The following is a 15,180-nucleotide window of genomic DNA, read 5'->3' on the forward strand; positions in this document are numbered from 1 at the left end:
GTAATGTGGAGTCAGGCCAAGGTAAGGAAAATAGGTAAAGGATATGAATGACTCTGTATAGTCCTTGCCCTTCTGCCACTTAGTCTCACTTTTCTCAGTGCTCCTTCAAGTGTCATCTCCCTTTGCCAGTAACATTCCTGTCTTCCCAATTGCTCTCTGGTTGTAAGGTAGTTTTGTGACTCATATGATACGTTCAGAGCTTACATTCAGGTAATTCATATTGGACCATGCCATCATTATTTATTACAAGGAATTTAATCAGTGCAGGAGAGGAAAGGTGCTACTTAAAGTGCAGATTTCTTAGCTCTTCCTTTAGACAACTCTCCTATGGGAATAAGAGTATTTTACAGAAGAGAATGCAGTAGTTACCCATCAGGGATGGAGAGATGGAACATCCTACCCCATTACACCCTATTCCCCTATGTCTTTAACCCTAATCATTCTGGTATGTTTGTTCCTGGCCCCAGAGCACAGCAAAGGGACATAACTATTTTTTATTTGGGGGGGGAGGGAGCGGAGAGAGAGAGTTTTACCTAGTATCGATTTAAAAACATATTGGAATTAAAAAAAAGCTTTTGTATTAGCACAACTGTGGGTTTCTATAAAGTCTCCAAAACATAACACAAGGGCTTTAAAAATGAAAATTGATTAAATGTCTGCTAGCAAACTACTTTCTCTAATGATCATTTTGATTATTTCAGAACTTGAAGTGAAGAGGTTTTCAGAGTTTAACAGAATTAATACTTCAGAGAGATTTCTACACTGTATTCAACAAAAGCAATATAAAATTAGATTTCCTAAATGGAGAATAACATATTCAGATGAAGCAAAGGGAATTATTTACTTAGCCAAATTCTGCTTTCAATTATGTTTGTGGCACCGCACTGAACCCAAAGCAGTTCCAGGGGATTATGAAATTTTGCCCACTGCATTTGTATTTGACACCTATTAGGACCTGAAAAATGATACTGTCAATGTAAATCTGATTGCTGTCTAAAAATTGTTTATCTATTGTTATACAAAACACTTAATTGAAAGAGCTTAGAGAAAGAAATATTTGCTCTTTTTACATTAGGTAACATTTCGAGAAAATGGGACATAGGAACGTTTAAACATTTTACTGTTAGTGTACTTGACCCTTTAATATTCAGTTTCTCCTGTTGTTTATATGGATTTTTCAAAAAGCAACAGAGAAAAGGAAACATTGTAAAGAACACATTCTGGCAGAGGCACTGCAGGGAAAGAGCTAAGATCATTGTTTTGAAATTGGATTTATTGTCTCAGTGCTTGTCCACAGAAGTATCCAGTGAAGGGATTAGTGGATCCAGATTGGTAGTCAACATGGAGTTTTTCCTGGGGGTAATGGAGGAAGCAGAAGTTATGGCTTTCCAAAGCCATAGATACTTGGGATCTCCAAGAAAGGGAACACACAGTCCTGTAGATAACTGATCCACCTTTACCACTCCTCTGCTAGTTTGGATACTGTGCATAATCCCCCTTTCTGAGGGATGTGTGTGCATGAGAGAGCAAGATAGAGAATGCGGAGTCCAGGTTTAATACTGTTTCAATGGTAGTAGTTCTGAATGGAAACCTACTACGTAAGAAAGAGAGAATGCCATTGACAGTGGTTTCATCCTCCTACCTCTAAAATCCAGCAGGTCACCAAATTCTTAGATCATTCCCTGAGGAGAATCTGTGTGGTCTTATGGCAAAAGGGTATCCTACTACAGAGGAATTCCTGCACAAGATCCTCAGCAAGGTCTGCTAACTTAGGATTCCCTCCAATTAGGGAAAGGTTGACCTTGTGAACATCCTTAAAACATGCCCAGTTATTTTCAGTGGAGTTCACAAGATGACATTTTAAATGGATTAAAATTAATCATTTGCTATGCAGTGCCTGATTGGAACTGATGCATATAAGTGTGGCACAGTTCATGGTTCCATATAGTCTTCTCAGACAGATTCTGAGGAAGGATGGTATTTAGAGAAAGAACAATCTCCCTCTAAAGTAAGTGACTCTTCAGTTGCTTTACTATGCCCCTGTACTTCAGTTTAGTTTTATTATTAAAGACTAGAGGACTGAGCCCATTGCGCTCTATGCTCACCAGTCCCCCTCTCTCTGGCAGCTTTCACAGCCAGAGCGTGTGAGAGTGTGATGACATCATTCTGTCACCTGACAGGAAAAACTTTTTATATAGAGAAAGACATAATTCAGGGTATGAAATTTGCAACAATGCCAGCCAATAAAGGCACACGGATGCAGTAGACAAGCAAAAATCCATGCATGAAAGCTCAAATCTCAAACTCCATTAAACAGTTATACCATTCAGTGCTCAAAAGAACTAGAATACAGTTGGGTTCTGTTAAATTTCAGCAGCTTTCAGTACACTGTTTTCTGGTATTTTTAATTGACAGTATGAAGTTTAAAATCGTTTCTTTCTGCTTCTACAAACACGTTGTGCTTTGTAGTAATTCCTTCAAATCAATAAAAATTAGAGAAGTGAAATGCTAAAAGCTACACCTTGAGTGCAGGTTTTTTTTGGGGAAAAAGTCCATGTTTTGTAACATGTTTGTATTTATTTAATTTTGATGTATAAAGTGCATGTTGTACATGAAAAATTTAGTATCCTCTTACTTATATTTTGTACTTTCCTTTACAGATTTCACATTTTAGAGTAGGATATAATCTTCCCTGTTGTATAAAAACAATTATTACTATAGCTGTGCCTGTGAACCATAACCATAGCCATTTATGCAACAACTTTTTGTCCAAGACATTTTAAAAATCATTCATATATTGCTAGCAGGGTGAAGTTTAGATTAAAGCTAACAGAAAAATTTAAGGAGTGATTCAGAAAAAATTCTGTAGTTGCAGAAATTTAGTTCTTCTATATTTAAGTTCCAACACAAAAGAATGTCTCCTGGTTCTATAGGAAAGAGAGACATTTTTAGAGAATGAAGGAAGTGTTCCTTTAATGAAATGCTATTTTTTCCAAAGTTCTAAACCTGCACAGAAGGCTAGCATACGTTAGATCTGCTTTTGCCTTAACTAGACACTCCATAACACTAGCGCGCTTTTGCACCCATACGTTTATTGCCTTATGTGAAGATGTTCGAAGCGGTTCATTCGTGTTATCCAGGAGAAGAACCTAACGAGGTGTGCTTTGAAGGAGTTTTGTTGTAAAGGGTCTTCTTGACTGTTATCAATAGCAGAATTCTGTAATACCTACAATATGTATTTTTACAGAAATCACATTAAACATATTTTCACATTTCTTTTGTTCAACTGCTCTCTCACTTGTACTACTTACTAAAACTTGAATACTCTGATAATATAGTTTGCATTTGAAATAAAACTATTTTATATACATTGACATTGCCTGGAAATAGATGTTTATTTAATAGGAGAAAAGGTCTGTTGGGACCAGCTATCCAGATACTTGATTTCAGTAAAATTGGGAGCTTAACTGTTTTTTTGAGCACTCTCTTCTGCGTTTACTATACATATTGTTGACATACTGAGTGTTTAAGATATAGCCAGATGGCTACAACAAATCAGCAAAATTTCTCATACAAAAAGTAAACCCATGCATTCTGTTTGGATAGCACGCAAGTGAGCACAGATCTGTCCATGTGTTCAAATACGCATTGCATGTATGGCTACCCACATGGACCTCATCGCCACAGCATTTGAGCATCTTCCAATTAAATAATATAAACACTTCACACTAGCATTCTAAGGAGCAATGTGTTCTGCCCTAATGTTAAAACAGCTGTGTTGCCCGTGCTGGAGCAGGAATGCAATGACCCTTCCAGGGGAGACAGTACCCATAGCATCTGAGCATCAAAAAGACCAGATATCTTTATTTCAGTACTACAGTTACCTCCATGCATCCACAGACTTGCCAGACCATTAATAGCCAGTCCTTACCATTAAGTGGCATTAGACTCAATTCAGCTTGCTAAGAAATATTCCAGTTAAGTGTATAGAATCATAGAATCATAGGACTGGAAGGGACCTCGAGAGGTCATCGAGTCCAGCCCCCCGCCCTCAAGGCAGGACCAAGCTCCGTCTACACCATCCCTGACAGATGTCTATCTAACCTGTTCTTAAATATCTCCAGAGAGGGAGATTCCACCACCTCCCTTGGCAATTTATTCCAATATTTGACCACCCTGACAGTTAGGAATTTTTTCCTAATGTCCAATCTAAACCTCCCTTGCTGCACTTTAAGCCCATTACTCCTTGTCCTGTCCTCAGAAACCAAGAGGAACAAATTTTCTCCTTCCTCCTTGTGACACCCTTTTAGATATTTGAAAACCGCTATCATGTCCCCCCTTAATCTTCTTTTTTCCAAACTAAACAAGCCCAGTTCATGAAGCCTGGCTTCATAGGTAATGTTCTCTAGACCTTTAATCATTCTTGTTGCTTTTCTCTGTACCCTTTCCAATTTCTCCACATCTTTCTTGAAATGTGGCACCCAGAACTGGACACAGTACTGCAGCTGAGGCCTAACTAGTGCAGAGTAGAGCGGCAGAATGACTTCATGATTTTTGCTTACAACACACCTGTTGATACAACCTAGAATCATATTTGCTTTTTTTGCAACAGCATCACACTGTTGACTCATATTCAATTTGTGGTCCACTATGACCCCCAGATCCCTTTCCACCATGCTCCTTCCTAGACAGTCGCTTCCCATCTTGTATGTATGGAACTGATTGTTCCTTCCTAAGTGGAGCACTTTGCATTTCTCTTTATTAAACTTCATCCTGTTTACCTCTGACCATTTCTCTAACTTGCTAAGGTCATTTTGAATTATGTCCCTATCCTCCAAAGAAGTCGCAACCCCACCCAGTTTGGTATCATCTGCAAACTTAATAAGCGTACTCTCTATCCCAATATCTACATCATTGCTGAAGATATTGAACAGTACGGGTCCCAAAACAGACCCTTGTGGAACTCCACTTGTTATCCCTTTCCAGCAGGATTTAGCACCGTTAACAACAACTCTCCGACTACGGTTATCCAGCCAATTATGCACCCACCTTATCATGGCCCTATCTAAGTTATATTTGCCTAGTTTATCAATAAGAATATCATGCGAGACCGTATCAAATGCCTTACTAAAGTCTAGGTATATGACATCCACTGCTTCTCCCTTATCCACAAGGCTCGTTATCCTATCAAAGAAAGCTATCAGATTAGTTTGGCATAACTTGTTCTTCACAAACCCATGCTGGCTATTCCCTATCACTTTATTACCTTCTAAGTGTTTGCATATGATTTCCTTAATTACCTGCTCCATTATCTTCCCTGGGACAGACGTTAAACTGACCGGTCTGTAGTTTCCTGGGTTGTTCTTATTCCCCTTTTTATAGATGGGCACAATATTTGCCCTTTTCCAGTCTTTTGGTATCTCCCCTGTCTTCCATGATTTTTCAAAGATCATAGCTAAAGGCTCAGATACCTCCTCTATCAGCTCCTTGAGTATCCTGGGATGCATTTCATCAGGACCTGGTGACTTGCTGACATCTAACTTTCCTTTAACTTGTTCTTTGTGTATGCTATCTTCTAAACTTACCCTCTCTCTGCTTGTATTCACTACGTTAGGCACACCTCCAGACTTCTCGGTGAAGACCGAAACAAAGAAGTCATTGAGCATCTCCGTCATTTCCAAGTTTCCTGTTACTGCTTCTCCCTCCTCACTGAGCAGTGGGCCTGCCCTGTCCTTGGTCTTCCTCTTGCTTTTAATGTATTTATCAAAGGTATTCTTGTTTGCCTTTATGCCTGTAGCTAGTTTGATCTCATTTTGTGCCTTTGCCTTTCTAATCTTGCCCCTGCATTCCCGTGTTGCTTGCCTATATTCATCCTTTGTTATTTGTCCTAGTTTCCATTTTTTATATGACTCCTTTTTTATTTTGAGATCATGCAAGATCTCCTTGTTAAGCCAAGCTGGTCTTTTGCCATATTTTCTATCTTTCCTACACAGCGGAATTGTTTGCTTTTGGGCCCTTAACAACGTCCCTTTGAAATACTCCCAACTCTCCTCAGTTGTTTTTCCCTTCAGTCTTGCTTCCCATGGGACCTTACCTACAAGTTCTCTGAGCTTATCAAAATCTGCCTTCCTGAAATCCATTACCTCAATTGTGCTGGTCTCCCTTCTACCTTTCCTTAAGATCATGAACTCTATTATTTCATGATCACTGTCCCCCATACTGTCTTCCACTTTCAAGTTCTCAACTAGTTCCTCCCTATTTGTTAAAATCAAACCCAGAACAGCTTCTCCTCTGGTAGCTTTTTCAACCTTCTGAAACAGAAAGTTGTCTCCAATGCAGTCCAGATTTAAGTGCACCTTATGTTCTCTAGTATTTGGCCCCCATTGGGAGACGATGGAATGCAACACAGCCCTATGGGAGCTCATGGGGAGAGGATGAAATATGTCAGTCCTTTCTCCCATTCCCCTTTTTGTGCCCATGTTGGTGATAACAAGGAGCATTCACCGTGCACATGAGTGCATGAGCTAGAACTGTACTTGTCCTAGCAGAAGTGGTTGCAGTGGAGAAGGACCTGAGTGTCCACCTCCTTTGGCCACCCAGCAATGTCCTTGGTGCCATCTAACTGTATGCAAAGAGTATTGCATCACAGCTATAAGTACTGATCGGGGCACTCCCAGGCATAGGCAGTGACAGTATATTTTCTTCATTTATGGAAAGAGATTAAGATACAATTCTAGGATGGATAAGTAAACACCCATTCTGCTGGGGCAAAAAATGAAGTCAGGTTTCAGCAAAAGAGTGACTGCATTTTAGTTTGTTTGTTTTTTAATTTAAGAGAAACAGAATAGTTGAAATGCCTTGGTCCATGGAAACATGATCCTCTCAGAGTTCTAGTCAGGCAAGTAGTGATTTGCTATCATTAAGTTATCCTAACTATTTCAATAGAAGCATATAAACTGATAATAAGGAAAAGAGATTTAAATAAGCCACATTCCAATAAATGCAAAGTCAGGATTTAGATTCATGATAGTCAAATTTGGTATATGCTCATCAATAGCACAGGGAAGAAAAAAAGCATCATTCATGCCAGCTTTCGAGCTTGCCCTTGTCTCCAGAGAAGACAATATTATAAGAGGTTAGGTAGAAAACAAAGAATGATAAAAATAAATAGCTAGAGACTGGGGTTTAAACTAAATTAATTTTACACATATCCCTACTATTTATAATTAATTGTGAATTACTATTTGATTGTTTCTCTGGATCCTATCCAGAAGTGTGGGTTGCTCAAAAAATCTTTATCACACCACTGAAAATCCAAACAGTGCAAATACAAGACTTTAGTTCATCAATTATTTTCTAATTACAAATCTTCTGAAAAAAAGATAAATGCTTTTCCCACTGCCAAAATCATCTTTCAGTCATCAGCCTCTCTACCTTGGGACACCTAATATGCCTAAGTGCTGAGAAGACTAATGGAAAACACCTGCTGGTATCCCCCCTGATTAAACTCAGAGTGAATCATTGATCTCAGTTGAGAGAGTATAAGTAGGAGCCAAAGGCAGTCTCTCATGTTACAGGGTCCATCCCAAATCACTCACAAATAGTGGACACATTCTATCAGGCAGGACGAAGCCACTATGCAGGCAGACATATCCACTGACTTCACTCAATCTATCATCATCAAATCAATCTTGTCTGCATTAAGACTCAGACAGATATTATTATCCTTCAGGAGATGGGAGGGAATGAAGAAGAAAATACTCGCTTGCTTCCATGAAATCTTCACTCCAGAATGGGTGGGATGGAGAGAAAGGCTTCAGTTGCTAAGCTGGATTTCTAGTCAATAGGTCAGCTCTGCACAGATTCAAAATGCATGACCTATGAAGGCTCCTGCCCTGTCTCTCTGGCTTTCAGCCCAGGAGAGCACATAAATAAGGGATGTTTTCTTTTAATAATACAGTCTGTTCTAGGCCAGCCAATATCTTATTTTGTTTACTGAATAAATACAATCAAAATGATCCATTCATCAACTAAAATGCTTGTTAAGGCAAATGAGACTGTGACCTCCTTATGACAAAAGCTCAACGTAACTGACTTAGACACATGTGGTTATAAAAGGCATATTACATAATTCTGAGAAGCAATCTGCTTTCTCTTCCAAGGAAATGAACAAGAAACTGAAGTCTCATGCAATAATCTTTAGTGGTGGAAAAATCCCATTCTCAAATAATGGGCATAGGATATGAATTGATTAAAAACGCATCTTTTTCTTATGCCTTAATACAAAGCACATAATACTAGTTTGTACTAAAGTGAACTTGTTTACCATCTTCAAATGAGAAGAGATTTTAATAAGTAATGACAGGAAAGCTCATTCTAAAAATTAGATTTACTTTAAAATTTGCATTAGTAGTTCAAACTTTCCTTTAGGTAAAAGGTCTGAAGTATTAATGAACTTAGTTACTGCTCTGATATAGCCGAGCCTAACATTTATATAACAGCATATTTGCAAAAATTTTAGAACTTTAAAAATTAAAGAGATTTTTAGAACTTTAAAAAGTGCAAGATTAAATGAACTTTAAATACAATACAATAGTTACTCATGCCAAGCTTTTTGATTTATCCCAGGATTTTGTCATTAATTAATGCCAATCTAAAGGCTTATTTATTTTGGCAAGAGATCACAACTTTTTTCCAGTTACTGTACCACTGGTGTTTGAACCATTTTATCCTACGTGATCATCACTCTCATTCAGAAGTTAGATCTGATCTTCCAGTCTTTACAGAAGCAAAGATATTATTTTTTAACCTGGTCTTGCAAAGGTAACATACCCAGAATTTTCATTTACTTAAATGGAGATTCTGTACATATGGTAAAAGTTGTATGGGAATACAAGACCAGCACTACACCCGGGAACCTCTTTAGCTCTACACAGGTATCAACCCATTGGTTGAACTGCTTTTGTGTATGTAAGCCCTTGATGCAGCTGCATAGCAACTCTGTACGCACTCTGCTCCAACTGCTCCTCCTTCTACCCACTCTCAGACTGAATACCCAGTCAATTAAAAGATCCTCATCTCAAAGCTCTTCACTGCCAGCACCCTAACACCAGCACTCAGCCCTAAATCTGTGGGATGGAACCTGAGAAGTGGACTAGTTTCCAATGTAGTCAAACCATAAAGGACATAAATGGTAGATGAAAGTAGCACATGCTTCCCCTCTTCCCATTTACTCCAGGTCATTTCATAGTCACATTGTACATGACCTGATGTGTCTGCAGCACCACTAGTCATGGCTGCAAGAAGGGCAAATGGCCATAATCCAGTCTAGAGCTTGGCTGACTTCACACATTTCCCAAAACACAATTGCTAGAAGGGCCTCACAGGGAAGCCTCATGTGTCTCATAATATGTCTTTCCCCTTCTTCCAGAACATAAACACACCTTAATAACAGCATTTCCTGCCTCGCACTCTATTGAGGCAGTCTGAGGTACAGGATACAAGCATCAATGTTCAGCCAATCTAGAAAAGTTAGTCAAGTCACCACCACATTTCGGTTTTTAAAATAAAACCACCTGGATGGACATTACCTTTTCTAACGGACTTTCTACTCGTGGGATGCTGATCATTGGCATCTGGGCCAGATTATCCATATGAGAATTGTCATGTTCTGGTTGTCTTCCTCTAAAATTATTTACCACACATACAACCTAAAAAGGTCAGAAGGTAGTTAGAATAATGAACAAACATTTTACTTATATGAGACTGAGATTGAACTCCTTACTCAGACAACATTCCTACTGACTTTAATTTAGTTCACAGATGTTTCTGTGTTCCTACCATAAGCTGTTACTAAAGATACCCAGTTTGTCCTACCATATCTCACCCTCTAAATACTAATTATTTGCAAACTAGCCTGAGTTTAATGGACATTTTACTGAAGTAATAAAAGTCAGGAGTGGGCCCTTTACACCAGAAGCAATGGCATAGTAACTCTAGCAAAGTTTACATTACAAATTTGACTAAATTAACCAGACTGACTGAAAGAATCATGGGAGTGTGTTAGTCAAACTTATGCTAATACGAAATCCTTAATATTTCCAAGATGATATAGTTTTAAACAATATATTGTTACATACATGATCATAGTACAAGTACAACTATTATTCCATGATGTGGAATAATAAATAGTCAATTATAGTAATTTAAATTTCAAACTAAGTACATGTTCAAATCAAGTTTTATCAAATAAATGCACAAAAAGTACAGCAATAACACTGAACTATAACAATTAGCAAATACTGAAGATCATGATAGTGTTTCTAACAGAGCATAATTTAAATGCTTATCATCTGGCACTATCAAGCACCACCATGAACATTCACAAACACTTTCTCAAGCAATGACTATACAAATTAGTTGAGTTTTATTTTATTAATTGCTTGTATAGCTTATTCTCAACATGTTTATTCACTTGGCTTTTCAAAATGTATTGCTGGACTTGTACAGAGTAGAAACTGATTTTAGTGACAACTGACTCGTTTGAAATACATTTTTCAAAATGTTAAATAATGTTTCTTCAAGTTACTTGAGTTTAAATTAAATGTCTTGATAACAATTTATTTATGTAATGCCATGCATTTTTTTCACATAACATTTATGGCAGAATATAATTTCTTTAAACAAATACTTAGTCAAATTGAGGTATTTCTACAATTAATATCCGAATATAAGAATGATACTTACAGAAGTCTGCATGCCTCATTTTCCCTTCCCCAGAAACAGCTAATGAATAATCACATATTTAAACACCATGATTTTGATTGTTTCTACTAAGAACTCATTATAGAACTGGGGGGTTTACCAATGTACCGTCTCCAAAATCTAATTAAATATGATGTCCCTACCAATTTTATATCAACTCCTGGAAGTATGAGAAGCTAGTACTTGTTTCTTTGTAAAACTCTTGAGGTGTCAGCAGGATAGAAAGCTAGCTTAAACAGCATGTGAGGAATTCTCCTACAGTAAACTGTTTAGTGCAAAACCCACCTGTTCCTAGCTCTATCGGGTAGGAGGTCTATGTGGCTAAGTATCTAACATTCCCTCCCTTTGTTGTGAGCAACAGGACCAAACCTGGAAGGATTTGAGTGGGGAGAGAGCATAATTTAAAGAAGCCTTAAGGATGCTCTCAAATGTGCCTCCCCAGAATCCCAAGGATCATACCCAAAATATTTCTTAGGGGAAAATAAATATAAACTTTTGGGATTGTGAATTAAGTATTAGTGAATGGTGTCAGAGAGACAGAGCTATAGGGAGTTTCAATATTGATCAGCACCTGTGTCTTTTCACAACTTTCAACTCTCTCGAGATTGTCAATAAAAGTGTTAAAGGATGGTGGAGGTTTTATGATGTCGACACAGGTCCACATGAACTGAGACTGCAGATCTGGATACCATAATAAAGTTGCATCAATTCCAAAATTCTCTCCAAAAGCAAAAATGAACCTTTTTACATGAAGTAAACAAACCAGGTACCATTTGCAGCATCACTAATGGCTATACTTGCAATGTCAGAAAACTGTACACTAAATCATCCTTTGTTGGTTTCTATAGGATTTAAAGTTAAATGAATTTATTTATTCTTGTAAATCACATAAATTTCAATTAAATATGAGTACAATGTAAATTTACCAGGTTGTTTGGTTTCATTTTACCACAAAGAGCAACTGATATATTATACTAATGCAGAACTTTAATATTACACAGTGAAAATGAAAATTGGATGTCTTTCTAAAAGAAATATCTTAGTTCAACAAGTTAGGGGCTTGATATATGAACTATGGCATGAAATTCTATGCTCTCTGTTCTAAAAATTCTATCCATCTAGGAAAACTGATATTTTAATTATAAAGCTGAGGCCTGCCTCAAAAGTCTGGCATTTTAGTTTCCTGTAAAAGAATCTGAAGTATTGGTACTCCAATTAACATAAAATTACACATGGAATTATTTAATCTGATGTAGACATTTGTCCACATGAACTGAGGGTGTGTCTAGACTACAGAGTTTTGTCGACAAAAGTGGACTTTTGTCGACAAAACTATACCTGCGTCTACACTACCGCTGAGTTCTGTCGACATAATGTCAACAGAACTCAGCAGTTTTGTGGACGCTGGTAAACCTCATTTTACGAGGCATAACGCCTTCTGTCAACAGAGTTTCTGTCGGCAGAAGGTGTTATTGCATGTAAACTGTCCTTTGCGTCTACACTACCATGTCGACAAAGCAGCTTGCTTTGTCGACAGAACTGAATGTACTGTAGACGCTCTTTGTCGACAGAAGTTTTGTCGACAGATACTGTCGACAAAACTTCTGTCGACAAAAGCCTGTAGTCTAGACGTATCCTGAGGCTACAGATCTTGGTGTCAAAACATAGGGGCATACAATTTCAGAAGAAAAAAGGCATTTTGTTCTATGCAATATACAAAATAGACACCTAAACTGCTACATCACTAAACTAAGAAATCTAGGATGCAGCGAGGTAGAGGAGAATTTTGACATTGACTTAATGGGGTTAACATTTTACCTTTTGTGTCTCTGTCACCAACATCCAAACACACACACACACATATTATGTGCACTTACCAAAAACACTGCTATTGATATTCCAATTATAAATCCTGCTATCACATCTGACCAGTGATTTCGATACTCGGCTACTCTGTTGATACCAGTAAGAAATGCCAAACACATTAAGCCTAAGCACAGAACAGGTTTTGCAAGCCTTGTTCCTCTGGCTTTTATTGTGTTGGTAATGTACATCTGAAAATTAGAAAAAATGAAACATAAGACTATAACCTCAAAGGGAAATCTTTAATTTGGTTTGAAAAAGACAACTATGCATACTTTGTTTTTTGTATAGAAAAAAACCGAGGGCTCATTATGCAGTACAAACCAATTTCATATTCTTCTTTTCCAGGGATTAGATGGGTACAACCTTTACTTGGGATTCAGAACTACAGAAATTAAAAATAAGAGTGGCACAAGACATGCTTATTAAAAACCTTATATAATGCAGTCAAATGTTCATTTCCCTTTTTAGTTTGCCTGTTTTGCTTTACATTCTCTCTCTCTCTCTCTTTTTTTGTTGCTAACTCTAAAAATAAAGTTAAATGGAAACAAATTAATCTCCAGTTAATTTAAAAACCAAAAAGAAAATTCTTGCAGTGTTATAACATAATCTTCAGATTTCACATTGTGAAATAGGGCGGCAGCATTTTAACAATAAGCAAGGTCCCTTTCCATACAATACAGCATATTATCTCTACAATAAAGCGACCTCCCCCCTCCTTCCCAGGATTATGACTGAAGTCCCAGAATGAATACAAAATCCTACCCACAAGACACCTGCTGTTCACAGTTTGGCCTAGCACAGAAAAGAAATCCTCTTCTAACTGCTGGCATCAACTGGCTCAACTCTGTGCATAACAATAGTGAGGAGGAAGAGAGAGTCTTCTATAAATCTGGCCTGGGAATGAATTTCTGACTGCAAGGCTGTTAAAACTAAAGCTGAGCAAATGAGATTTAAGGGATTTCACAGGTCACTCACATCTCCATGCTGTGCTCCAGTACCATACAAGGAGGACCTGGCTGACTCACCCCCAGAGCAGGTTTCCCTCTAATCTGTGCACCTGTGCGGCCATGCACACCACATTTTAGGCCTGCGCTCCTCACCTGCAGAACCACACAGCAGCACTCACCACCACTCACTTTCCTGCTGGAGGGAAGGTGAGTGGTGGCAGTGGCTCTCTGGCAGGGCCACTTGATGGTGGGCAGGCTGCCCTGCTCCTGTTTGCTGTGGTTGGAGTCAGGGTGCGTTGAGGCTGTTCCTCACCGGCTACGGTTCCATCTATGGCAGGCAGGACGCTATGGCCTTGCTGGTGGGGCCGTGTGGCTGGGGGCAGTTGCTTGGGCAGCCTTGGCTGGGGCTGGATCCACCTCCCCAAGCCCCCATCCTGTGCTCCTCCTTGCCCCTGAATCCTGCAACCCCTGTCCTGAGCCCAACCCCTTATCTCCCACCTCCTGCCCTGATTCCTGTACCACAGGTTCATGCACCTTGTTAATTATCCCTTGGTTTAATATTTTTCCTTGTATAACAATTTTGTGTGTATGTTAGTACCTGGCCGGTGCCTCAGTGGTGCAGGTCCAAATAAGTGCACATGATGTCAATGTGGGTGCACAAGACAAAACTCACTCTGCTCAGGGATGGGAAATCTTAGAGGAACACTGCCCCTGAGATAGCTCTAGCCTTATTCTAGTGAAATTTCCAAGGCATGCAGAGGAAAACCAGTCTCTCAAACATGTTAGGTGTCAAGGTAGCCGAGGGTATGTCTACACTACCACCCTAGTTCGAACTAGGGTGGTTAATGTAGGCAACCGAAGTTGCAAATGAAGCCTGGGATTTAAATATCCCGGGCTTCATTTGCATCTTGCCGGGCGCCGCCATTTTTAAAGCCCCTGTAGTTCGGACTCCGTGCCCGCGGCTACACGCGGCACGGAGTAGGTAGTTTGAATTAGGCTCTCTTACCGTGGAGGAGTAACGGTAGTTCGAATTAGAAAGCCTAATTCGAACTACCTACTCCGTGCCACGTGTAGCCGCGGGCACGGAGTCCGAACTACCGGGGCTTTAAAAATGGCAGCGCCCAGCAAGATGCAAATGAAGCCCGGGATATTTAAATCCCGGGCTTCATTTGCAACTTCGGTTGCCTACATTAACCACCCTAGTTCGAACTAGGGTGGTAGTGTAGACATACCCCAAATCATGTAATTTTATTGCAAATCATGTGATACTTGGTATTTGTGGAGTCATGGGATTAGGATAGATTCTCAACATCCATTAAAAATAATGGAAAGTATTTACCCCTCATGATGGTGAAAACAATCTTGAAAATATGAATATTTAAACACTCAAAAAACAGGAGGCAAATAGGAAAAAACCCCAAGTGTATCATTTTTAAAATCTCACATTTTTTAAGATCATCTCATATTTTAAGTAGCTGACTCATGATATTTGAATGCCTGGTGCTCCCAATACCGGGAGGATGCTTGTCCTGTAAGTTCCTGACCTCTCAATGCAATTGCCTGTATCTCACATACCTGTTAGCAATTTTAAAGAGGGAGATTT

The 15,180-nt window shown here is 38.9% G+C and overlaps 1 protein-coding gene across 1 annotated transcript in view; it reads right to left on the reverse strand.

Moving 5' to 3' along the window:
• Positions 1 to 15,180, reverse strand: part of PLPPR5 (phospholipid phosphatase related 5) — a 73,031-nt gene that overhangs the window by 2,087 nt on the left and 55,764 nt on the right. Inside the window, exons 4-5 of the mRNA XM_075936596.1 lie at positions 12,642 to 12,818; positions 9,591 to 9,710 (exon numbers count right to left, since the gene is read on the reverse strand). Of these exons, the coding sequence (XP_075792711.1) occupies positions 9,591 to 9,710; positions 12,642 to 12,818 (297 nt within the window). The remainder of the gene's footprint in view (positions 1 to 9,590; positions 9,711 to 12,641; positions 12,819 to 15,180) is intronic.

Source organism: Pelodiscus sinensis, chromosome 9 (genome assembly GCF_049634645.1).
Source record: "Pelodiscus sinensis isolate JC-2024 chromosome 9, ASM4963464v1, whole genome shotgun sequence".
NCBI classification, from domain to species: domain Eukaryota; kingdom Metazoa; phylum Chordata; order Testudines; family Trionychidae; genus Pelodiscus; species Pelodiscus sinensis.